The 25288-nt window shown below is 35.5% G+C and overlaps 3 protein-coding genes and 1 pseudogene across 4 annotated transcripts; 3 read left to right on the top strand and 1 right to left on the bottom strand.

Moving 5' to 3' along the window:
- Positions 1 to 963: 963 nt before the first annotated feature.
- On the bottom strand, positions 964 to 6423 carry LOC130965974 (pentatricopeptide repeat-containing protein At4g01570-like; annotated as a pseudogene).
- A 2735-nt stretch (positions 6424 to 9158) lies between these two features.
- Positions 9159 to 13173, top strand: LOC130967992 (probable arabinosyltransferase ARAD1). The gene is made up of 9 exons (XM_057893064.1): positions 9159 to 9665; positions 9763 to 9936; positions 10112 to 10269; positions 10371 to 10518; positions 10914 to 11029; positions 11120 to 11258; positions 12163 to 12273; positions 12489 to 12557; positions 12689 to 13173. Exons 1-9 carry the CDS (start codon positions 9210 to 9212, stop codon positions 12818 to 12820), a joined length of 1503 nt encoding a protein of 500 aa, XP_057749047.1. The 5' UTR covers positions 9159 to 9209; the 3' UTR covers positions 12821 to 13173.
- Positions 13174 to 14462: 1289 nt separating this feature from the next.
- On the top strand, positions 14463 to 19297 carry LOC130969660 (cellulose synthase-like protein D3). 2 transcript variants are annotated; one of them, XM_057895495.1, is made up of 5 exons: positions 14463 to 14579; positions 15309 to 15734; positions 15832 to 16298; positions 16417 to 17224; positions 17414 to 19297. In XM_057895495.1, the coding sequence occupies exons 2-5, from the start codon at positions 15330 to 15332 to the stop codon at positions 19166 to 19168; spliced, it is 3435 nt and encodes a 1144-aa protein (XP_057751478.1). In that variant the 5' UTR covers positions 14463 to 14579; positions 15309 to 15329; the 3' UTR covers positions 19169 to 19297. The 2 variants fall into 2 exon arrangements, with proteins under 2 accessions (XP_057751478.1, XP_057751479.1); XM_057895496.1 differs by lacking the exon at positions 14463 to 14579 and adding an exon at positions 14662 to 15037.
- Positions 19298 to 19732: 435 nt separating this feature from the next.
- On the top strand, positions 19733 to 24849 carry LOC130965466 (4-coumarate--CoA ligase 2-like). Its single transcript, XM_057890224.1, has 7 exons — positions 19733 to 20218; positions 20335 to 20880; positions 23179 to 23377; positions 23898 to 24043; positions 24333 to 24400; positions 24515 to 24620; positions 24742 to 24849. The coding sequence occupies exons 1-7, from the start codon at positions 19733 to 19735 to the stop codon at positions 24847 to 24849; spliced, it is 1659 nt and encodes a 552-aa protein (XP_057746207.1).
- Positions 24850 to 25288: the final 439 nt, after the last annotated feature.

The following is a 25288-nucleotide window of genomic DNA, read 5'->3' as shown; positions in this document are numbered from 1 at the left end:
TAAATTTTTTTAGTGTGTTGATATATTAAAATATATTTAATCTATAATATATATATATATTAATTATATAATAATAATAAACTAATAATATTTTTTTTAAAAGGGGGACTACGGCTACCTTAGCCCCGTAAATTCGCCATTGATTATGATATCAATTAAGTAACAATGGTAAGAGTGTTGTTGATAATATAATAAGTAGACCATAATTATAGAATTTGAATTTTCTAAATTTTGAATTTTTAAGTGTGATTGATTTTTCACCTTTGAATAATTTCTCTCTTATATTTTTTAGTCTCACCTATGAAATAAATGGTGAGAGATCACATTTTACTCTCTAAAATAAAATTCAAAATTTAGAGAATCCAAATCCATAATTATATGTAATTTAAATATTTTTAATTAAAAATTATTATTATTTTAATAGCATTTAACTATTATTTTATAATTGAAATGTTTAATGATAAGTAGTAAACTTAATTAATTAAGAGTATTGATTAATGATTTTTTAAATATTAGAGAGTTTTTTTTGGATAATTGACACATATTTAAAATAGATGATATGGACCAATAATAAGAAATTTTTTTTATGATTGCCACTTATTTAAAATAGTTGATATGACACAATGAAAAGTAACTATATGACATAAGTTTATTTTATAATAATTTAATATTAATTTTTATATAATAAAAATAGATAGATAGATTGTAAGATTGATTTATTTGAATTAGCATCATAACAAGAATAACAAATTGTAAGATTGATTTATTTAAGTGCGAGTAGGATGATCGCACTTATTTTACTTTTCGGATTATATTTTATACACTACTATTATAGTATATCTATTTATATGTATAAATAAACGAGCAAAATTAAGGATGAATTTTCAAGTCAAACATTGAAAAGAACCATGCCATAGCAATCAATACACAGGTAAATAATGAGTTCCTTGGATGCATAATGCATTAAGTAAAAAACAACCAGCAATTTTGTTAATCATTAAATTCCAGATTTGAATGTAGCACATCAAACCTTTCATTTTCAGAGGATGAAATGTATCAAGAATTCATAATACATATATTATTGACTCTGGCCCAAAATAAAAAAGAAAAGAAAATGAAAGTGAAAGAAAAGTGGTTCAAACACAACAATCTCTGGTTCTGAATTCCGTAGAAATAGGAATTACCCTCTCTGATTATGAGCTCATGCCCATCCTTCATTTCCATATCTTTTAGTCTCATACACAATGCTTCAGAAGATAGCTAAACATGCACTTGTCTTAGAGCAACCAAAGGCCACAAATTATTTGGGAATCATCTAAGCGTTATTAATCACTCGGAAATATTTGCTAACAAAAAATTTAGCCAAAATCAACTAGAATTTGCCTTATTCATTAATTGCCAAAAAATTGTTTGCTGCAGCAATTAATGAATGCTAAATAAAGCAAGTTCTGACTTTTTTTTTTTTTTTGCTAACATTACCGTCAATCGCTACAACAAATTTGCGCTAAAATAACCCTTCAAAAGCATTGCCAAAACATGTGAAAAGCCATGCCTTTGACCTAATGTAACGCTTTTTGGGTTGTCTCTATAGTCTGTAGCTTCGATCTGAGGCTGACATTTTGTTGCATCAAAGGGCGCTCTTTTTGTGGCAAGCATGGAAATGGGTTGCCTTCGGTAAACTAATGGAGTAATGGACCTTGTAAACTAATGTCAACATGATCACCAACTTACATATAGAATAATCTAGATTTGTCCAAATTCTTTTGTCACGAAGTTTCTGCAGCAATTTTTTAACAATTCATAAAATTGTTCACATCATCTTAGTTAAATGTCAAATTCCCACCAATTTTCAACGATTCATAAACTAGATTAAAAATTCTGCAAAAAAGGTCATAAGAAATTTTGGCCAAAAAGTGATAACAAAGAACTAAATAAAATTATTATGATACTTGATAGATAGATATGGCTAAGCTTCAAGTTCAATCCCAAACGAACTGACTATTTATGCCATATAGACTCCATAAGATTGGTTGAAGACACCTACAAACTACTGAATCTAACCTATTTTACCTCAAGCAAGGACTATGAATACAACAAAAATAATAAAAAGCACGGCTGAGAGATTCAATTGTGTAACAACAATTTGAAAATTGGTTTATTTACCTAAAACCAAAACCAGCAACATAATTCAACTGTGTAACTAATAATGTTGTGATTATATTAGAGAAAAGCTCAAAGACCAGCAGAATTTATTATTTTGTATCAAAATTTTTAGCCTTTAGGCTAATCCTTTTAGTCTAGCAATCCAATAATATACTTTTAGCCCACACTTTTAAACATTGTTAGTTAACCGCGGGTCAAAAATAATAAATTCTGCTGATTTTCTAACATTCCTCATTATATTAATATAAGTCTGGGATCAAAACTTGCTAACAAATTTGCATGGAGATTGAAGGGCTTCAATGGGTAAGCCAATATGTATTGATAAAATTTTCAAAAGGCAAACATAACATACGCAGCTAAGGGAAGTTCCTTCTCCAAATTATATGGTCACTTGCATTATATTATATATATTTATATCCTAAAGACAGCAGTAACTACATCAATGGCAGTTTCACATATTCAGTTACAAAAACCAAAGAATGATATAATAATTACAAGGATCCAGATAATGGTAATTATGAAGTTTGCTTTTAATTTGTACGACACATGATAATGAGTACTCTAAACATAGTATTGAGTTTAAATCCAATCACTTGCAGAGGGAAAAAGAAACCTGTGCCTCCTTGCTCGCACAGGTCCTCACTGCATCATGGATTTGGCAGATGGGGATTATCAAACACTTTTTAGGCATCTTTCTCATTGGCCACTGGGAAAGATATTACGGATCCGGGCCTGAATATTGAATTGGATACTAGTCTCACCCCAATATTGTATTATGCTTGAAATAGACAAGTTATGGATAACCAATTTTTAATGGTGAACAACAGGACGTGAATTTCTTCCTAATTCCGCCACATGACTAAATAGTGGCCTCACGTACTAGAATCAAATGTGAGCCGTTCTGAGACCTGAATTCTTGTCTTTAAGCTTCAATTATTATTGCTGTGATTTCATAACAACAAAGCATACTGCCTGTGATCAAAGAAGAGGTGAAAACACCAAAAACGAGAACTACATTCAAGAAGCATCATCTCTTGAACTCAATTGATGCCTTCTGGTATCTCAGTTTATCGATTTCCTTTCCCAGATAATCCAATGTCGTGTCCGTTACATGGTTAGGAGGACACCCAGCATCCAACATCATTTTCAAGAACTTATACGCATCCTTCAACCGTCCTGCCTTGCTGTGAATTTCAATTAATGTATTATATGTGACAACATCAGGATTTATCCCACTGCTCTTCATTTGCTCGAAGAAGTTGTTTGCCCCATCAATTCGGCCTGCCTTTCCCAGAACATTGATAACTGTGTTATACATATCTACATCGAGATAGCCACCTTGCTTCAGCAGCCTATCAAGAACAGCACTGGCCAGATCTGCTCTTCCCATCCTTCCTAAACTTTGAATTATCATATTGTATGTTGCTATATCAGTTGGGCAAAGATTTTCTCCCATTTGGTTCAGGATAGCCAAAGCTTCAGTGAAATAACCCCTTTTGACAAAGGAGCTCATCATAGAATTAAAAGTGTAACACACAGGATCCACACCTGCATCAGTGAAAATTTCAAATAACTTGCAAGCCAAGCTCAACTTTCCCTTGTCCAAGAATATAGACAAGAAAGTATTCACCATATCAATATCAAAAGAATCTAGCCCCTTTTCTTGAACTCTTTGAGCATGAGAAGGAGTAAATAGCTGGGAAGTGCTAAGCGCGGACTCGGCCAATTTATCCAAGTGTGGGGATGATGACCACTCATCAAATTTGTTACCGGAACTCTCCTTGTCTTGAAAATCTGAACCGTGCTGTGAATCAAGGGTGACGTCCTGAGCATTAGTTATGAAGCTCAAGACGTCACTAAAGTCTCCTTTGGAAGGGAACATTGGCGAATAATCCTTTCTCTTGCTCTTTGGGTTCTTCAAAGAAGCCTCCATTCCAGCTTTCCACTTGAGAACACTAAGCACCAGATCACTCTCCCTCACATGCGTCATAAGCCTGTCCGTCCAATCCCAGCGACCATGTCTATGAATGCTAATCAAGAGCGATGTTATCGTAGTGAGATCAACAACAAAACCTCTGCTTTCCATCTCTTCCACCAATTGTAGTGCCTCCTCAAGTTGACCTTCTCGACAAAATTGCAGCACAATGATGCTGTAAGTAACCCCATCGACGAACTGGCCTTTCTTCTTGAGGTCGCAGAAGAGAGTATACGCGGCTTCAGGTCTCCCATTTTTAAGCAAGCCATCAACCAGAATGTTATATGTCCAGCAAGATGCCTTCGTGCCTTCTTCAACCATTTTCTCAAACAGTTGGCAGGCTTCTGTAACCTTCCTGGCCTTGAAGAGTCCATCAAGCATAGAATTATAAATAACAGGATCGGGGCGAAATCCATTTTTCTGCATCTCATTGAAAATCACGATGGCATCATGTACTCTGTAAGTCTTGGAACAACCTTGCACAAGGATCCTATAAGTGAACTTATCAGGTTCATGGCCAGATCCTTCTTTAAGCTCTTGAAACACTTTAAGTGCATCATTGACTCTGCCAACCTTACAAAGCACACTAATGAGACTGTTATAAGTGCACAAATCAGGTCCAACAGAAGAATAAGTGTGGCCGCGGGAACCATAATCCAGCAACTCCTCTTTCTCCTTCAGCTTCATCTCCTTGAAGAGGGTCAAAGAAGCACCAAGATCACCCCAACAACCAAATGCATAGATGCAAATGTTGTAGCCCCAAGTATCAAAATAAAAACCTTTCTTCTCTCTAAGCCTATCAAAAACTTATTTGAACTCCACCTTCATGCTTGCTTTCCTAAGAGAAACCAACAACTCATTGGCTGTATTGGAATCAAAACCATCAGCAGTAGAATCAAGAAGCTTGAAAAAGATGGACAAAGCCAGTGGGACTTGGTTCTTCCTAACGAGAGCAACGAGGACAGAGCTATAGATGTGAGGTTGCAGGTTGCTGCCAAGATCTTGCATGTAATCCAAGAGTTGTAGAGCCAAATCAAAGTTAGAAGAGAGGATGGACGCATCGAGGAGAAGCTTGAAGGAGTGGGAATCGAGAAGGAGGGAGTCTTGTTTGAGGGAGTGGAGGAGGGCCGGGACATGGTGGAGGTGGGCGGGGTGGGAGAGAGTGCAGAAGAGGGCAGAGTAGGCAGCGACGGAGGGCGGAAGGGAGGAAGAATGGGAACGAGACCAGAAGAAGAAATGAAGCTTGTTGGAAGGGTGGAGGGAGGGGTTGGACAGGACGTTGAGGATGATGGAATGTGTGAGTTTGAGGGAGAGAGGTTGCGAGTTCCTCCTGATTTGGAGAGGGCTTTGGTGATGGAGGCCACAATGAGAATGTCTCCCAGTTTTTTTGATGCACGGTTTCTTTGCCACCAATCCACCATGTCTCTGCCGCCTGCCGCCCCATTCAGAGTTACTCAATAGGGGTTGTTAGCGATGCGGTTTGGTTCAGTTTTTAGAGGAAAAGTCATCCAATCCAATTGTACATAAATATTCGATTCCATTTGGTTCAATGTTTTTAATATCAAACTGAAATATCAAAATAAAATAAAATAAGAAAAGAGAACACTAAACCACACCAGACAACGAACTAAAATCAAATAATTAAAAAACCGCAACCACAAAAGTTAGAGAACAAATTCAAAATCAACAAAAATCAAGAATCAAGACCAGAACAGAAACTGGCAGTGAAAAATAGATGCAGACAAAATACAAGAACAAAAATCAAGAACAGAAACGAGCAATGAAAAATAGATGCAGTGAAAAATCAAGAACAGAATCAACTCAAGTACAGAACAGGAAAAAATAGAAGCAGTAAAAAAGCATAACAAAAATCAAGAATCAAGAATAGCAACCAGGAGAATACTAGAGAACTGCAGAAAATATGCCAACCAAGAATCAAGAACAAATTAAAAATCATAACAAAAATCAAGAACTGAAATAATTAGGAACAGACCAGAATTAACTCAAGAACAGGCTCCATTCTTGATGATGCAGACAGAGAGTGGCAGAGTGCAGGGGGGAGTGGAGGAAGACGCGGTGGCTGCCATAGAGGGAGACGCGCTGGACGACGACGGCTGGACAGGGCTCGACGCGACGACGGCGCAGGGGACGACAACACAGGGGCTCGACGCGACGGAACAGGGGAAGAAGACGCTGCTACCTGCTGGCTCGATAACGCAGCGAAAAATGGAAAGGAGTGAGGGCACTGGAGCCACGGGGGCTCGGCGGCGAAGACTGGAGGAGTGGAAGAGGGCTAGACAGTTTGGATGGAGACGCTAGAGATAATAATACGTAAGGGTATTTTTGTGATTTAGGGTTATTTACCGGTTTGATTTGGTTTAGTTCAAGGGTTTTTTTTATGGCAGAACCAAAAACCGAACCGAATTAAAGATAAACCGCCAAAAACTAATATGTAAAGGATCTATTTAAAAATTTATCGTAAACCAATTATTTGTAATGAAATTCGAATTACCTACACTTAAATAGACCAACCTAACTTGATTTTAGTTGTTTTTAGCTCAAATGTATAGTTGTATATATATCCCACACTTAAAATTGTATTACTCAATGAGAATTAGTCTTTCTCTTCATTATTTTCTTCCACATCTTCAATACATCTCTTCCAATTATTTATATATGCTTGCAACAAACAACACATAACCTTGGTTATTTATTAGTTACTGATTGCTACCATAATTTTCTAGATCATAGATTTGAACTTTGTTCTTCCGATAGAAAGTCGTTGATTTGTTATAATTATGGCATATAGTCATATACATAGTTGTCCTATCATTTTAAAACTTTAGTGCGTCTGCGTGTTTGTGCTCGTGTCCATTGTCAGTGTGTGTTAGTGCTGATATGAGTGCTTCACAGGTTGAACATAACTAAGAAGAAAAATGCATAATCATGAAGTCATACCTGGGATTTATATGGAGCATACACATGCAGCCAGAGTTCTTTGGCCCTTTCATAACAATGCCCTGAAAATCAGTTGTCATCAAACTCAACGTGTTTCCCATCTGTGACTCTAGAGAACCTTGTTTCTTCCATGAGGATACCTGTTGAATTTTTTAATAAAAACTACTCACGGTACTGTCATTAATCTATACTACAATCAAAATTTACTAGATTGAAACCTTATCATAGAATATCTTGAGATATTTATCAAGCATGACAAGTACAAAGAATTATTTCAATAATCAAAAGGTCACAAATACTAACCCTACTATTAAACAGAGGTACTTTAGTCAAGGAAATTAAAACTTTTCTAGACATGTTATTATTTTAAATAAATTCACAATCTTGTATAAGAAAATTATATGCTGAAATTACTAAAATAAAGGTCCCATTTCAATTTAACAACTGTCCTAATACTTGTAGATCTCTGCAACAAATTGGAAAGGAAGGAAGTTTCCACAATAATGCATCAGCACTGCCAGCATTTGTGCAAAGGATACAATGAAGGTAGCATTTGGCTTCCCCATATAACTTGTATTATTGTTTAGGTTTGGTCTAGTAAAACTTTTATTTTTTAAAAATTGTAGTTTGGTAAATTAAATTAAAAATGACTTTTAAGTTTTAATAAGCATAAATAACAATAAGTATATTTGATAAAATAATTTTTAAAATTTAAAAATATTATAATAGATATTAATGTAAGAATTAAATTAATATATGATGTTTTATTAGATTTTTTAATTTTGATAAGTACAAATCAATTTTAAAATGTTTTTTTTAGATGCTTTTAAAAACATCCTAATTTTTAAAAACTTCAAACACAAGCATATAAGTTTTTTTATTTACCAAATACAAAATGAAGTGTTTACTTTTAAAAAATACAAACACCTCTTCAAAAACTTGATCAAACCAAATTTTAGTACAATTAAAACTCGGAATAACAAGAGTTGTGCTTGTCCAATATGATCAAGTACATGAAATGCATGAAGAATTAATATTTATATATATATTGATCCAAAATCTCAACAAGCTCTAATTTTTCTCTCTGAGCTCACCAACCTCTATCTCTTCCAAATTTCTTAGGAGAGGCAATGCTTCAGAAGGTCAAGGTAGTTTTGACGTTAAACTAAGAATTTCAGTGTGAAAAATCAAGCTGGTCTTTGACCAATTCTGAAACAATTCGTTTGTGCCATAGATGTTGATTAAATTTCTAAACCAAGTTATCATCTTATGGAGAGTTTAATTGGAATTGTTGCATTTACCCAATCTGTTTCGGACTACTAATTCTAAAATCTAAATCATCAGTTCATTTTTTGAGGGATTTGAATTCTTTAAAGTTTGAATTTCACTCTAGAGAGAGTAAAGTGTGATCTTTCACCATTGATTTCATAGGTGAGACCAATAATAAATATGAAAGAGAAACTATTCAAGGATAGAAGATCACATTTTACTCTCTAAAGTAAAATTCAAACTTTAGAGGATCCAAATTCTTTTTTGAGGACTTAACTTGCTCTTGCCACTAGTGTTAGGTTAGGTTAGTTATAAACTACCATTGGTGAAGTCAGATAGCTTAGCTGTTTCTGTTTTCCAGTTACCATTGGTGTATATCCCTTCAATCCTAGCTATGTATATCTCTTCAATTGAATTCAATTTCCATATTCAATCCTTCTGTGTATCATGTAATTCTGCATTCTTTTCATTTATAGGCTTGGATTCTTCCACACCAAGCACTACTAAATGTGGTTGAAGGCTTCATCCTTTTCTAATTGGTAAGTTATTTTTAATTGAACAATTTTTTTCCTTTCCACTATAAGTAATGGACAAATCAATGTAATTTTTAGCACTAACCATTCTAATTATGTGCTCAACTATTCAACAAAAATTAGATTCGGCCATAATAAATAAATAGTTTTATCGACCAAGCTCACTCTTTTAGTCGTAGAATTAATATATATATATATATATATATATATATATATAAACTGATTTAAATCTCACTTGGTTAAATAACTCTGCAGCTGGACTCACCTGACTATCTTCTTGTTGTTCTTGGGGCATAGCAGAACATGTGAAAATGGCAGGAAGGCAGATGATGCCGAGATCCAAATCAAGAATCCTTCTCTTCTCACTCTCTCTCCTCGTCTTCTCTCTCCTTTTCTTCCTCTCCTCCTTCCAACAAGGCACCCGCCTTCCTCCCACCTCCCGCCACTCCCTCACCACCGCCACCACCGCCGAAACATCTTTCGTCGCCTCCCTCGACCACTTCCTCGCCAACAAATCCCCTTCCACTAAAGACGACACCGCTAGCCCCGATGCTGACGTCACCCCCCTCGACGAAGCCGTTTCCCGCTCCGAAGCGGATCGCCTCTACTCCGATCCCTACTACCCGGTCGGTCTTCCACTTAGGGTTTACGTCTACGACATGCCGAAAAAGTTCACCTACGATCTTCTCTGGCTCTTCCAGAATACATACAAAGACACCTCCAATCTCACCTCCAATGGCAGCCCCGTTCACCGTCTCATCGAACAGGTGAGGTAATCTCGAATTCAACAACGCCGTTATTGCTTCTTAATGTTCTCCGTTTTTTCCTTTTGTGATGTGTGGAAGTTTCTACTTGTAAATGCAGCATTCTATTGATTACTGGCTTTGGGCGGATCTGATTGCTCCTCCGTCGGAGAGGCTGTTGAGAAGCGTTGTTAGGGTCCACCGACAAGAGGAGGCTGATTTGTTCTACGTACCGTTCTTCACAACTATAAGCTTCTTCCTCATGGAGAAACAGCATTGCAAGGCGCTTTATAGGGTGTGAGTGCTCTTCCTGTCTCTTTTTTGTTAACAGTTATATCAATAATTCGATATTAATAATAGTATTTAAGCTTCGTCTATGATATCAACATAAAGCATTGTAATATGGTGTAATCTGAACCATTTAGAAAGTGCCTCTTGTGTCTAATTTACTCTTGCCGTTGTGGTTGTAGGAAGCTTTGAAGTGGATGACTGATCAACCTGCGTGGAAGCGCTCCGGTGGAAGAGATCACATACTTCCTATTCATCATCCTTGGTCTTTTAAGTCTGTTCGCAGATACGTGAAGAATGCCATATGGCTGTTGCCAGATATGGATTCCACTGGGAACTGGTTTGTATTCTGAGTTGCATGCCTGCGATTGTGTGAATATAATGATAGTATATTATTAGTTGCCGAGTATGGCATCCAGTGATCATTTTTACATTTTGCAGGTACAAGCCAGGACAGGTTTATCTCGAGAAGGACCTGATCCTTCCTTATGTTCCTAATGTTGAATTGTGTGATACCAGATGTCTGTCAGAAACGAATCCAAAGAGAAGCACACTACTTTTCTTTCGTGGCCGTCTCAAAAGAAATGCGGTAAGAATGTTTTGCAATTGCTGATTTTGATTGACTAACAGGTCAAAACTTCTAAGTGGAAGTACTAATATACTATATGTAAATGATGCCAGTTGAAGTCTACAAATATGCCTTAGTTCTGTGCCATGTTGGAGTTGTAGTTGTAATTGTTGTCAACACCAAAGAATACATATTTTATTTGCATATTTTTATTATGTAATATTGGATATTTCATTGAACTGGTAAACTCTATTTCTATAATATAAATGAAGACCTTGCATATTTGTTGTTTGTTGTCGTCTGTCTTTTTATAGTTTATGGGGGCAGAGGCCCATATCGTTTTCTCTTAATTTCTTAGTCATATGTGTCATTTAAACATTTTGAGGTTTAGCTGCTTTGTGCCTTTTCCATTTCAGGGAGGAAAGATACGCTTGAAACTTGGAGCTGAATTAAGCGGAGCTGATGGTGTGGTTATACAGGAGGGAACAGCTGGAGAAGGAGGAAAAGAAGCAGCTCAAAATGGCATGCGCAAGTAATATAAGTTCAGCACTTGAATATGTGCAACCACGATATTTGGCTATTTGCTTTGTTGTAATTATCTGCTTGCTTTCCATATTATCAGGTCTCTATTTTGCCTAAGCCCAGCTGGTGACACTCCATCCTCTGCTAGATTATTTGATGCTATTGTTAGTGGATGCATTCCAGTTATAGTGAGTGACGAGCTGGAGCTTCCTTTTGAAGGAATACTTGATTACAGGAAGGTGTGTGTCTCTGTGCATTTTTTGAAGTAATTTGAAATGTTAGATTTGCAATAAAATTATTATGAAAGTTGTAGGCCAATCTTACAGCTTAGATAGCATTATTGTTGTACTTTTTTAACTGGTTGCTTTGTGATCCATTTATAAATCTGTTGCATAGGGTGTTTACTGGAGCATATGGTTTCCTGATAGCTTTTAACATTATACTTCCATACCAGATAATTAATATTGCCTACTTACACATCAAGAGACTATTGTTTTGAGGAAAGAAATATCCAGATGGGAATATTTCTTTGAACCCTGGCCATTTGCTTATTTCTTCCTGTGTTTTATGTTAAAAAGACCGATTTAGGCGGTAATCAAGGTGTGATTAGGTTAGGTTATTCACTAGTTTTGTGTATTTCACTCCTTGAAATGGAGTACTGAATAGAATAAGATACACCGAGGGTGAGGAAAGGAACCATAAAATTTCAGTTGAGTTTTCTGGTCCCATTGTGTCAAAGATAATGATGCCCTGTGTTATAACACTGAGCAGAAACTAAAATCATAATCCAATCCCCAAGAGATTTCAGTGCAGGGAGGCACTTAAAGGTGCAAGCATTGTGTTGCAGCCAAGGGCACTAAAGAGTAGCACAGAATGCACGTTGTCTCGGGATTTTGCTCCTTCATTTTACCAAAACCTCTAAGCACACCCAATGGAAAGTTGGAAACTGCTTTAGGCTCACCTAGTGCTTTTCAAATACACCATAAAGTTGTTCCATAGAGAAGTATATGTTTTGCCATGCAGGCTTTCTTGTGGATCTGGCTGCATTCTTGTATGCCAGCTTAACTGAATTGTAGCTTTATGTTTTATTTTTATTTTTTGGTGGAAAGTGCTAAGAGGTTGACATTTTTGCCACACATGCAGATAGCCTTGTTTGTCTCTTCCTTTGATGCTGTGAAGCCAGGTTGGCTTCTAAATTTTTTGAGAGGCATTAGTGCTGCTCGTATAAAAGAAATGCAACAAAATCTTTCCAAGGTTTGTGTTCTGGGTTATGTACAGTCTTTTGCTGCTGAAACCTTGCAAGAACTTTCTACTGTTTCCCAATGCCAATGGCAAGTTTAAGCATAATTTATGCCCCGTGCAATATAACCATTAATCACCCTGCATATTTGTTATTTTTCTAAAGTTGATATTTAGTTCATTGTCTTGCTTTCCTATTTGGCATTAATTGCTTTTATTTTGTTTTCTAGTACTCAAGGCATTTCCTGTATTCTAGTCCAGCTCAACCATTGGGTCCTGAAGATTTGGTTTGGAGAATGGTTTGTTACTTTCTGTTTTGTCATTTTCCGATATGCTTGACCCTCAGTATTCCTAGACTGCTTCTTTTAGGAACTGAATGGCATTGTTCTCCTTTAACTATGTCATTGTTCTGTTTATGATGATGCTACAGATGGCTGGCAAGGTGGTGAACATCAAGCTTCATTCCCGAAGATCACAACGTGTAGTTCAAGGGTCTAGAAATGTTTGCACTTGTGAATGCAGACCTGGCAACGTCACTGATACCGTTCCAATTATCTCCTGATTCATTTTCTTTTCTCTTTACATATGTAACACCTAAGCTTTTGCTTAATTTTTTAGTGATTTTTTGCTACAATTTTTTAGGTTATTTTATTGTACTTACAACTTTTACTGCAGAAGAAGAATTTTTAATTTACTGAAACACTGGAACAAGATGTATTACGGCCAGCTTTGGTTGAACTAAAAAAGCTTATAAAGATTGTAATTGCACATCATCAACCAAGTTCATCGTGGTGGAAACATTAGTGTTAAATTTAAATTGATGGGAAAAATATGATTAAAAAAAAAAAAGCACTGAAGGGGAAGAAAATGGTATGATTGGTTGCTTAGCTTTTTTCTATTGACTATTGTCCCATGATTTACGTCTTTTTATTGTTCTTCAAATTGGTGCGCTGACAACTAAACTGATTTGATGGAAAAAGGATGTGGTGGTAACAACATCAAATTAAGACATCAAAATCGGCGAGATTGGTTCTGAATTAATAAAATATAAAATATCCATGCCATATGATGGAGCAACGGACATAAGGAACCATCAGAATAATATACACAGCATATTCCTTACACTGATAGATTACTTTAAACTTTAAAGTATTCAAGTTTTCCGTTAAATGGATCCCCATTCTATTTCTAAAACAGCAATAAAGAGAGAAACTTTCTTTCTGTGCCGCCGGTCTTATCTTCAATTCCAAATATCCTTCATTTGGAAGCATGTACACAAATTGCTTCTTAGAGATAAATCACAAAATAATAACGATAGAAGATAATGTAGTAATTACTAACTATAAAAGAAAAGATTGGATCCCATAAGAAGAGAAGGCTATATAATATTGTATTATGATGTTACTAGGAGTTACTGGGCACGTCGCTTATTCTATGATTATGTTATGGGAGGGTGAGGATATTGTTTAAAGGTTGAATTAAAAAAGAAGAGAGTTGAATTATGAAGAATGGTTAATAGAGGAGACGGTGGTAGGCATGTTGAGATGTTCCAGCTTCGTCACAGCCGGCAACACTTTAACGTGTCACCAACAATTTTCATAATCATATACTATATAAACTCTTCTTATTGTCTCATTCATTAACCATGAATAAAATATAATAATCATCTTATATTGTCAAATCCCCTATATTTACTTGTTCAATGTCAAAATGTCTTCACAATCCCTCTCAGATTCCATTCTTTTATCCACAACTGAAAAAAAGATAATAAATAAATAGAATTTGTTATTAAGCATATACAATTTTATTAGAATAGAATTGAGGATAAGGTGCAGGCAATGGCCTTCCAATTCCATCATCAACCTTCAAGGCTTCAACCCCACCTCTCTCAACTCAAATAAAATTAAAATACAAGATAGGACATTTATTAAGAGAGAAGATATATTTAGTGTATCAATAATGTTAGAAAGACAACATCTAAAATTACTTTATATAACATCATATTTATAATTTCATACATATAATATTTATAATTATATATTTATTCAATCATTATTTTTAGCCTATACATATATACACGTTTATTATCAAGAGAAGATATATTAGCATATATATGCATACGATTGTTATATGATCATGATGGGAGGGTAGTTCTTGTAGTTTAGTTGAAGACTAAGTACTTGTTGGTATCTCTGATTCTGAATAATAATGTGACAGTTGGAGACCATATATCTAACACTGTTTCAAGCTTTCCAACACACTCTCTTCTCTTATAAGATCACAGACCACACATCTCAGTTTCTTGTTCCTTCAACAAACAGGTAATGCTTCTGCTTCTGCTTCTGCTTCTGCTTCATCACTTCATTGGCTCTTCCTTCTTTTTGCTACTTCAAGTAACAAACTTTCTTCACTGGGTTTTACTTTTTATATATTTATTTCTTGCATGTGTAATGAGTACCTGATTGATTGCCGTGACTGGAGGCGAGAAAGTGGTGATATTAATATTATTAATGATAATGGGAATGGGGAAAGATTTTATTTTTTCCTTCTTTTAATTATAGTGGAAATCTTGTTGAATTATTGGTTTGGTGCTCTCTTTCTGCTTTCGTTTTTTCACTCTTCCTTCATAAAATAGTCCTCTGAGTTTGTTGGCTTCCTGAGAAATTGGAAGAGAAAGAGTTGGGATCTTATACTTGAGGTTTAGAGAACAAACTGCTCATAAACTATGCCTGCATTTGTGTGCATTAGATTCAGTTGCGTGTGAATATTTTGTTTTAAGGTTAGATTTTTTGATATTGCTCTATTTTCATTGCTATTTCTTTGCTTTAACAGAATGATGTAGAGGAATCACCACTTACATTTTGATTACTAGAATACAATAGAATTTTTCACATAATTTCAAAAAAGCTTGGAATGATTGACACTTAAATAATGCATCTTATTTAGAATGTATAATTTCTCTATAATCTGTGTTCTGTTGAGTGGAATTTAGATATAATGCTGATAAAGAAAGATCTGATTTTTGCTAAATTTCTGAACTGGGACATTAGGTTCAATCTTTGTCTTCAAATATGGCGTCAAAACAATTTAAGGGTAGCAGATCATCTCTATCAGAAACTTCTGATGCACCTGAAACCCAGAAGCCTCCTTTACCTCCAACCGTAACATTCGGCCGAAGAACTTCGTCGGGTCGTTACATCAGTTACTCTAGAGATGATCTTGACAGTGAGCTAGGAAGCAATGACTTCATGAATTACACGGTGCATTTGCCACCAACCCCAGATAACCAACCTATGGATCCATCAATCTCACAGAAAGTTGAGGAACAATATGTGTCGAATTCACTCTTCACAGGCGGATTCAACAGTGTGACACAAGCACATCTTATGGACAAGGTGATAGAATCCGAAGCAAACCATCCACAGATGGCTGGAGCAAAAGGATCTTCATGTGCAATACCTGGTTGTGATGCTAAGGTAATGAGCTATAATACACAAAATAGTTACAATTTTACCCACATGCAGATATCTTCATCAAATATTCAATACTAGTATTTGTATTTGTGCCACATAGGTGATGAGGGATGAACGTGGTGTGGATATTCTTCCATGTGAGTGTGATTTCAAGATATGTAGAGACTGCTACATAGATGCAGTGAAAATAGGTGGTGGTATGTGTCCAGGGTGCAAGGAACCATACAAGAACACAGAACTAGATGAAGTGGCAGTGGATAATGGAAGGCCTCTTCCACTTCCACCGCCGAACCGGGTGTCTAAGATGGAGAGGAGATTGTCATTGATGAAGTCAACAAAGTCAGCTCTGATGAGAAGCCAAACTGGTGATTTTGATCACAACAGGTGGCTCTTTGAAACAACAGGTACCTATGGCTATGGCAATGCTATATGGCCAAAGGAAGGGAATTTTGGAAATGGAAATGGAGATGACAATAGTGTTGCTGATCCTTCTGAGTTGATGAACAGACCTTGGAGACCACTTACAAGGAAACTCAAGATACCTGCTGCTATTCTGAGTCCATATCGGTACAAATTCAATTCTGTCATTTTATTTGTTAACAAACATAGATGAACTTTTATGTATTAATTTGTTTTTTTCCTATGTCATCTAACAAATTGCCATCTGTTGCATGGAATGTTGCAGTCTCATCATTTTTGTAAGATTGGCAGTGTTAGTACTATTCCTGATGTGGAGGGTGACACACCCAAATAAAGAGGCAATCTGGCTATGGGGAATGTCTGTGGTTTGTGAGATATGGTTTGCATTCTCTTGGCTTCTTGATCAGTTGCCAAAGCTATGTCCAGTGAATCGTTCCACCGATCTTAATGTTCTTAAGGAAAAATTTGAAACACCAACTCCTGACAATCCTACTGGAAAATCTGATCTTCCAGGCATAGATATTTTTGTGTCTACTGCAGATCCTGAAAAAGAACCACCTCTTGTAACTGCAAACACCATCTTGTCTATTCTTGCTACTGATTACCCTGTTGAGAAGCTTTCTTGCTATGTTTCCGACGATGGTGGAGCTCTTCTAACTTTTGAGGCAATGGCTGAAGCTGCTAGCTTTGCTAATGTATGGGTTCCTTTCTGCCGGAAACACGACATTGAGCCGAGAAATCCTGAATCATATTTCAACTTGAAGAGAGACCCTTACAAGAACAAAATCAGGCCGGATTTCGTGAAGGACCGGAGGCGTGTGAAGCGCGAGTATGATGAGTTCAAAGTTAGGATCAATGGCCTGCCTGACTCAATTCGTCGCCGGTCCGATGCATTTCATGCAAGGGAAGAAATCAAGGCCATGAAACTTCAGAGACAGAACAGGGAAGATGAACCTGTGGAGCCTGTAAAGATTCCGAAAGCAACATGGATGGCTGATGGAACTCACTGGCCAGGAACTTGGTTGAATTCTGCACCTGAACACTCCAGGGGTGACCATGCTGGTATAATTCAGGTACTATATTGGGCCTAATGGAATTTATTTTCTCAGTTAAATCCTTATTGTGCAAATCAATATTTTGAGTCTCTGTATAAGGATTTGATTACAACTTTTTAGACTATAGGGGTCTAATTAAACATTAAGTATAACTATAGCTAATGATAACTAGTAATGCAAGCTTGATGAATGTAATTAATTATGCAGATGATGTTGAAACCTCCAAGTGATGAACCTCTTCTAGGAACCAGTGACGATTCAAATCTCATTGACATGACCGATGTGGATATCCGTCTTCCCCTTCTTGTTTACGTTTCCAGAGAGAAACGTCCGGGCTATGACCACAACAAGAAAGCTGGAGCCATGAACGCCTTGGTTCGAGCCTCGGCAATCATGTCCAATGGACCTTTCATACTCAACCTTGACTGTGATCACTATGTCTACAACTCAAAGGCAATGAGGGAAGGCATGTGCTTCATGATGGATCGAGGAGGCGACCGCCTTTGCTATGTACAGTTCCCACAACGGTTCGAGGGGATTGACCCCTCAGATAGATATGCCAATCACAATACTGTATTCTTTGATGTCAACATGAGAGCCCTTGATGGACTTCAAGGGCCAGTTTATGTAGGAACCGGTTGTCTATTCAGAAGGGTAGCCCTCTATGGTTTCGATCCACCTCGCTCCAAAGAACATAACTCGGCTTCAGGCTGCTGTAGTTGCTGCCTCGGCCGGAGGCGAAAGAAGAGCACCCCTGAAGAGAACAGAGCACTAAGATTGGGTGATTCTGATCATGAAGAAGAAATGAACCTTTCCTTATTCCCAAAGAAATTTGGAAACTCAACTTTCCTCATTGATTCAATTCCAGTGGCAGAGTTCCAAGGCAGGCCACTTGCTGACCACCCTGCAGTCAAGAATGGCCGTCCGCCGGGTGCTCTCACCGTCCCCCGGGAGCTTCTCGACGCATCGACCGTCGCGGAGGCCATCAGTGTTATCTCCTGTTGGTATGAGGAGAAGACTGAATGGGGACACCGTGTAGGATGGATCTACGGATCAGTGACTGAGGATGTTGTCACCGGCTATAGGATGCACAACAGAGGATGGAAATCGGTTTACTGTGTGACAAAACGCGACGCATTCCGGGGAACTGCTCCGATCAACCTCACCGACAGACTCCATCAGGTTCTCCGGTGGGCTACTGGTTCAGTTGAAATATTCTTCTCAAGAAACAATGCCATTCTTGCAAGCTCAAGAATGAAGCTTCTTCAGCGAATTGCATACCTTAACGTCGGAATCTATCCCTTCACTTCCATATTCCTTATCGTCTACTGCTTTCTTCCGGCACTCTCCCTCTTCTCCGGCCAGTTCATCGTTCAGTCCCTCAGCGTCACGTTCCTCGTTTATCTCTTAACAATCACGGTTACTTTATGCATGCTTGCAATTCTGGAGATCAGGTGGTCCGGCATTGAGCTAGAAGAATGGTGGCGAAACGAACAGTTCTGGCTAATCGGCGGAACAAGCGCCCACCTGGCGGCGGTTCTACAAGGCCTGCTAAAAGTGATAGCAGGAATAGAGATCTCATTCACATTAACCTCCAAGTCCGGCGGCGACGACGTAGACGACGAGTTTGCCGATCTATACATTGTGAAATGGACATCACTTATGTTGCCACCAATCACAATAATGATGGTGAACTTGATAGCAATAGCGGTTGGTGTAAGCAGGACTATTTACAGTACGATACCTCAATGGAGCAAGTTGCTAGGTGGAGTTTTCTTCAGCTTTTGGGTGTTGACTCATTTATACCCTTTTGCAAAAGGGTTGATGGGAAGAAGAGGGAGAACACCTACCATTGTTTTTGTGTGGTCTGGTCTTATTGCTATCACAATTTCACTCCTTTGGGTCGCTATTAATCCACCTCAAGGTTCCAACCAAATTGGTGGTTCCTTCCAGTTTCCATAGTTACATATACATTCTTTTTGTCACATCAATCTCTTCATTCTTTTTTTCACACTTTGAATTGTTTCAACTACTCAATGGTGAATTAAAACAGTGGACAATAACCCACATTACTTACCTGTCTGTGTGCTAGTGTGGACTTGAGTTTCTTTATGACCAACTTTAATTTTGGTTTGCGCCAAATATCAATTGGCTATGCATGCTTCCTTCAAATTCTATTGGCAACTTATTAGTATGCTTATATGCATGCTTATAATACAAAACTAGGTGAAGTTAATTAAGTGGCACTTGGTTTTGATTTTTATAATATGAAGACCGTTAATCTACCAGTCCAGCCACATGCTTGAATCCCTTCGTATGCTACCATCACCTAACAAACCAAATTACCAAAAACCCCTCCCCCTCTATGATGCTTATATATTACAACACGATTAATTTTTCTCCTTCATTGATTCTTCGTATCAACATATTACTCCTCAATTACTTTACCATTTTAATTAAAGTGTGTGTGATTCATTCAACAAAGATATTTGCTCGTACAAACGAAATCAGATTAACCCTGTTGCCATGCCACCATCATCAGAAACAACTTATTCCATTGATGCACAAAAAACCAACTTCAACCAAACTTACCAAACTACCCACATCTTTAAATCAAAATTACCAGACATACCCATCAACAATACTATTCCTCTCCACACTTATTCCTTTCAAAAGCTCCCCCAAGTCTTCCACCGCCCATGTCTCATCACGGGTGATGGCAAGACTTACACCTATGGTGATATCCACCGCGCTTCTAGAAGCTTTGCAGTGGGCCTCTTCAACCTTGGAATCTGCAAAGGTGACGTCATCATGATACTACTCCCAAACTCTCCAGAATTCGTGTTCTCCTTTTGGGCTGCTTCTATGCTTGGTGCAGTTTCCACCACTGCCAACCCTTCTTACACCTCCGTTGAAATCACAAAGCAGCTCAAAGCCTCCAAGGCCAAAATCGTCATTACACGTTCCATGCACGTGCACAAGCTCAAACAAGAAGAAGAAAACACCTTTATAGTAATCACATACTATATACATTTTTGTGTCAAACTTTGATATTTTTTAATTTACAATTGTCTTATTTACTTATAGTGTATCGTATTCCGTATTTATACTCGTATTTGTACACGTAGGTGATAACTGTAGACAATTCACCAGAGAACTGCATGAGTTACTCGGTGGTTTCCAGCATGGAAGGGAACCTGCCGGAGGTGGATATCGATCCTGATGACATGGTGGCACTGCCATTTTCCTCCGGCACGACGGGGCTGCCGAAGGGTGTGGTTCTGACACACAGAAGTCTGATAACAAACGTGGCTCAACAAGTTGATGGAGAGAACCCTAACTTGCACCTGAAGGAAGAGGATGTAGTGCTTTGCGTTCTGCCATTGTTTCACATTTACGCACTACACTCGGTGATGTTGTGCTCTATGAGAGTAGGGTGTAGGGTGTTGCTTATGGAGAAGTTTGAGATGAGGGTGATGTTGGAGCTTGTGGAAAAGCAGAGGGTTTCGGTTTTGATGGCGGTACCGGCGTTGGTGACGGCACTTTCAAAGAACCCGGCAGTGGAGGAGTATGACCTTAGGTCCATGCGGATGGTGATGTCGGGAGGTGCCCCACTTGCAGAGGATATTGAGGAGGCTTTTCATAGTAGATTGCCTCAAGCAATCCTTCGACAGGTACACAAATAATATCACACTCATATTATGCTGATATATTTTTCGGTTAAAACGTGTTTTTAAGGATGTTTTTTAATAGTTAAAATTTAATATATATATATTTAATTAAATTATTAAGTTAAATAAATTAATTTAATTAAAAAAATAATAAATTAAATTTTATATTGATTTAAATTAATATTATTTTTTTATAAAAAATAACTATAATATTTTTATTCTACAAAATAATTAAAATATTTTTATTATATATTAATTTTTTAAAAATTTTAAATTTTAGTTTTTTTTTTCTGTTGTCATCGAATAGAATTCAGAGTTTTTAATATATATATATATATATATATATATAAAATAAAAGTGTTTTAGTTATTTTTCGTAATAAGTATATTATAATTATTTTTTATAAAAAATATTAATTTAAACTGATTTAAAATTTAATTTATTAGTTTTTTGGTTAAATTAATTTATCTGATTTAATTTTAATAAAAATAATAAAATTTAATTAATTATATGTTTTAAATTTTAATTATAAAGATATATTTAAAAAAGATATTTTTTTACGTTTTTTTTTGAGTGACTCCTGGTGCGGAATTTATAACCACAAACTAACTGGCAATTATACCGGGTCGTACCAGTAGTACTTTAGGTGAATGAGGATAGTCGATCCCACAAAAATTGATGGATCAAGTAACAATAATTGAATGATTGGCTTAGTCAGACAAATAGAAAATGGTGTTGAAGGTTCAAAAGCATAAATTTAGAATATTAGAAAGCAAGCAGTAAACAAGTAGTGAATAATATATGGAGAAACAGTTAAGGTTTTAGAGATCTTCCGGATTGAGTTTTCTCATTAACTATTCTAATCATGCAAGATTTAATTCATGGCAAACTATATGTGACTAAACCCTAATTCCTTAGACCGTTTTAGTCTCCTCTAAAATTCATCATCAACTGCCAATTTTTTGGTCACTTAATTCCAATTAGAGGGTGAAGCTCAATTCTAGTTTATATACCACAAAAACCCTAATTACCCAAATATAAGAGGATTATATGTCACGTATCCCGTTAAGTCCAGATAATTAGAAGTTTAAGAGAAATTATTTTCAAACTGTTGTTCAAATAAAGAGTTTTTCCAAGTTATACAAGAACTCAATTAGAACAAGGGTCATACTTCCGTTCCACCCAAATTCATAAGATAAATAACGAAAACAATTCTTGAAATATAAATCAGTACATGAATTAAAATAGAAAAATAATAGTATCAATCTATACAATAGAGAGAGCTCTTAACATTAACAGTGGAGGTTTAGTTGCTCATAGTTCAGAGAGAAAAACTAGGATTCAGGTAAACTGTAAATTGCGGAATGAGGTCGAAGAGAAGAGATTAGCCTGAAGGACTAATTCTTTTTCCTTTTATATCTAATCCTAATTAATGTAAAATATATTTTTTAAAAATTAAATAATATCTTTTTCTAATTATAAATAAAATAAAAGTTTAACCAAAATAAATTAATTGATTCTCGTAGCCTTTGAAATGCATTAGGGACCACTCCTTCATTAAGGTCCACGCCGAACTTGAGAATTCTTAAGTTTAACCTGAGAATTCTTAAGTTTAGAATTCTTTGAGTCCACGCTTAACTTGGATTAACCCAAGTTCAGCGTGGAGTGATGCGCGTGACTTCCTTTGGTGCATTGGACTGGCGCTGAACTTGAGAAATCAATCAAGTTCAGCGTAGAGGAGGCAAAGTGTTTTCTTGGAATTCTTCATGTTGACGCCGAACTTGAAGAACTTCAAGTTTGGCGTGGATGAGGCAGCAACAATTCTTCATTCTCTCAATTCTCTAACCTTGACTTAAACTCTGTGAAATTCGTCCAAATTACTACCTGAAACAAACAGAATTGCACACAACTCAAAGTAACATTCATAGTGGCTAAAATATATTAAATCTCGATTAAACTTAGCAATTCAAGTACAAATTCACTAGGAAAAGATAGAGAAGATGCACACGCTTCAACTCCCTTTAAAAAAATATTTTTGAATTTTTTTATCAATAAACAACTATTTTTTATAAGTATTGCTAAGAAAAATACATTATTAAAATATAAAAAAATATAATTTTAATAATATTTAAATAACCATTATGATATAGACACCATAATATTAAGTAATTTAATTAAATGTGTAAAATTATCGATCAAAAAATTTTTAACTATTATTTTTATATAAAATAATTATCTCATAATTTATTATCATAAAATAAGATGCGACTCTTTCTCTAAATTATGAATATATTTTTACAGGCTTTAGGAATGACAGAATCAGGACCCGTAATATCGATGTCACTAAGTTTTGCAAAGAATCCAATGACAACCAAATTAAGGTCATGCGGCACTGTTATTAGAAATGCAGAGTTGAAGATCATTGATCTTTTGACCGGCTCTTCTCTCCCTTATAATACTTCGGGTGAAATTTGTATCCGAGGTCAACAGATTATGAAAGGTATATATATTACTGTGGAAATTTTCACGTATAGTTATCTTGTAAAGTTGATAGTTGACAATTATTAAATAATTTGATATATTTGACTAAATTATCATCTAATAATTCTCAATCAACTATCTATTTTACATAAAGATAATTACATATAAATTTTCAACATGTATTATTGTTGTAAATATTACATTGTATATATCATAAAATAGTCATTGAAAGGCTTTAAGTGCTCTCTTAATTGATTTTGTATTTTATGTTACTTACAACTTATATTTGTAGTTATTCATATAAAAATGTCTTTAATAATTAAGATATAAATATGCATGGTACATTTTTAATTATACTTTTACCTAATTTACAATAGATAGAAAAAAACACCAAACAACAATATTTGGATTTTGTTGTTAGAGAAACTTTTTGATAAAGCATGTTTTATATTATCTTTTTAATATGTTCTTAATTTCATTTTTTTGTTAATGTATGATACTTTATCATAAAATTATTATTAATGTAATATATTGTGTAGGATACTTGAATGATGAGAGGGCCACAGCAGAAGCTATTGATGAAGAGGGTTGGCTTCATACCGGTGATATTGGTTATGTAGATGATGATGATGAGATTTTCATTGTTGATAGACTCAAGGAACTCATCAAATTTAAAGGCTTCCAGGTATATATGTATATATTCTTAATTTAATTTGACTCTTACACATTTTTATTACTGGATTTTCACCGTAAATATGTAAGATACTTAAATTCTTTTATTTTCAAAACAAATATAATACAATGCAAGTTGATTTAATTTCCAAAATATAATATAATGTGATTAAATTAATTGGCGATTTGATTTTGAGAACTAATGTAATTTTTAAATTATTTTTTTATCTTAAAAAAATAATTAATAATTAATATCATGATAATTATGCTTATTACTTTAATTTTATCATATACAATATTAGGTGGCTCCGGCAGAACTTGAAGGAATTCTCATGAGCCACCCTTCCATTGAAGACGCAGCTGTTGTCCCGTAATACATATATCTCTTTGAAATTAATTAAGCTATCTATTAGCTAATAATAGTAATTATTATTGAGTAATAATAAGTAATTAAATGGTTTGTTGCACACACATGCATATATAGGCAAAAAGATGATGTAGCGGGTGAAGTTCCAGTTGCTTTTGTGGTGAGGTCATCAAATGATGATCCTATTACTGAAGATGCTATAAAGGGCTTTATAGCTAAACAGGTAAATTATATAATATATATGATTTATACTTAATTAATTTAATTAATTGTATTTGATAAGAAGATAATTAATTAATAAGACAACGCATGACATTTTTTAATTTAATTTAATTTGTGTACAGGTAGTGTTTTACAAGAAGCTACATAGAGTAATTTTCATTGACGTAATTCCAAAATCTTCAATCGGCAAGATACTAAGAAAAGAACTCAAAGCAATCCTATCTAATTAGTTATTTGGTTTCATTTGTTTTTTTAGATAATAGTAATATTTTATTCAATGGAAGAATGATGATGATGATTCTTCATATAATTTTATTCGTTATAATAGATTATATTCAACATTATATGATTATTTTAAATCAATTTAAGTCCAATAATTAATTTAATTTTTTGTTTAAATAAATATTAAAAATTTAAATTTTATCTAGTTTACATAATAATTTATTGATCAAGGATAAATTTTTAAATAATGTTAAAATGTTATTCGCTGTTATTAATCCACCTCCATGTTCCAACCAAATTGGTGGTTCATTCAGTTCCCATAGCTACGTATACATTCTTTGTCATATCAATCTCTTTATTCTTTTTCCATTTTAAATTATTTCAATTACTAAATATCTATTGGCGATGCATCCTTTCCTTCCTTCAAATGCCATTGGCAACTTCTCC

Source organism: Arachis stenosperma, chromosome 3 (genome assembly GCF_014773155.1).
Source record: "Arachis stenosperma cultivar V10309 chromosome 3, arast.V10309.gnm1.PFL2, whole genome shotgun sequence".
Taxonomy (NCBI): Eukaryota; Viridiplantae; Streptophyta; class Magnoliopsida; order Fabales; family Fabaceae; genus Arachis; species Arachis stenosperma.
This window is presented reverse-complemented; position numbering and strand designations above follow the sequence as displayed.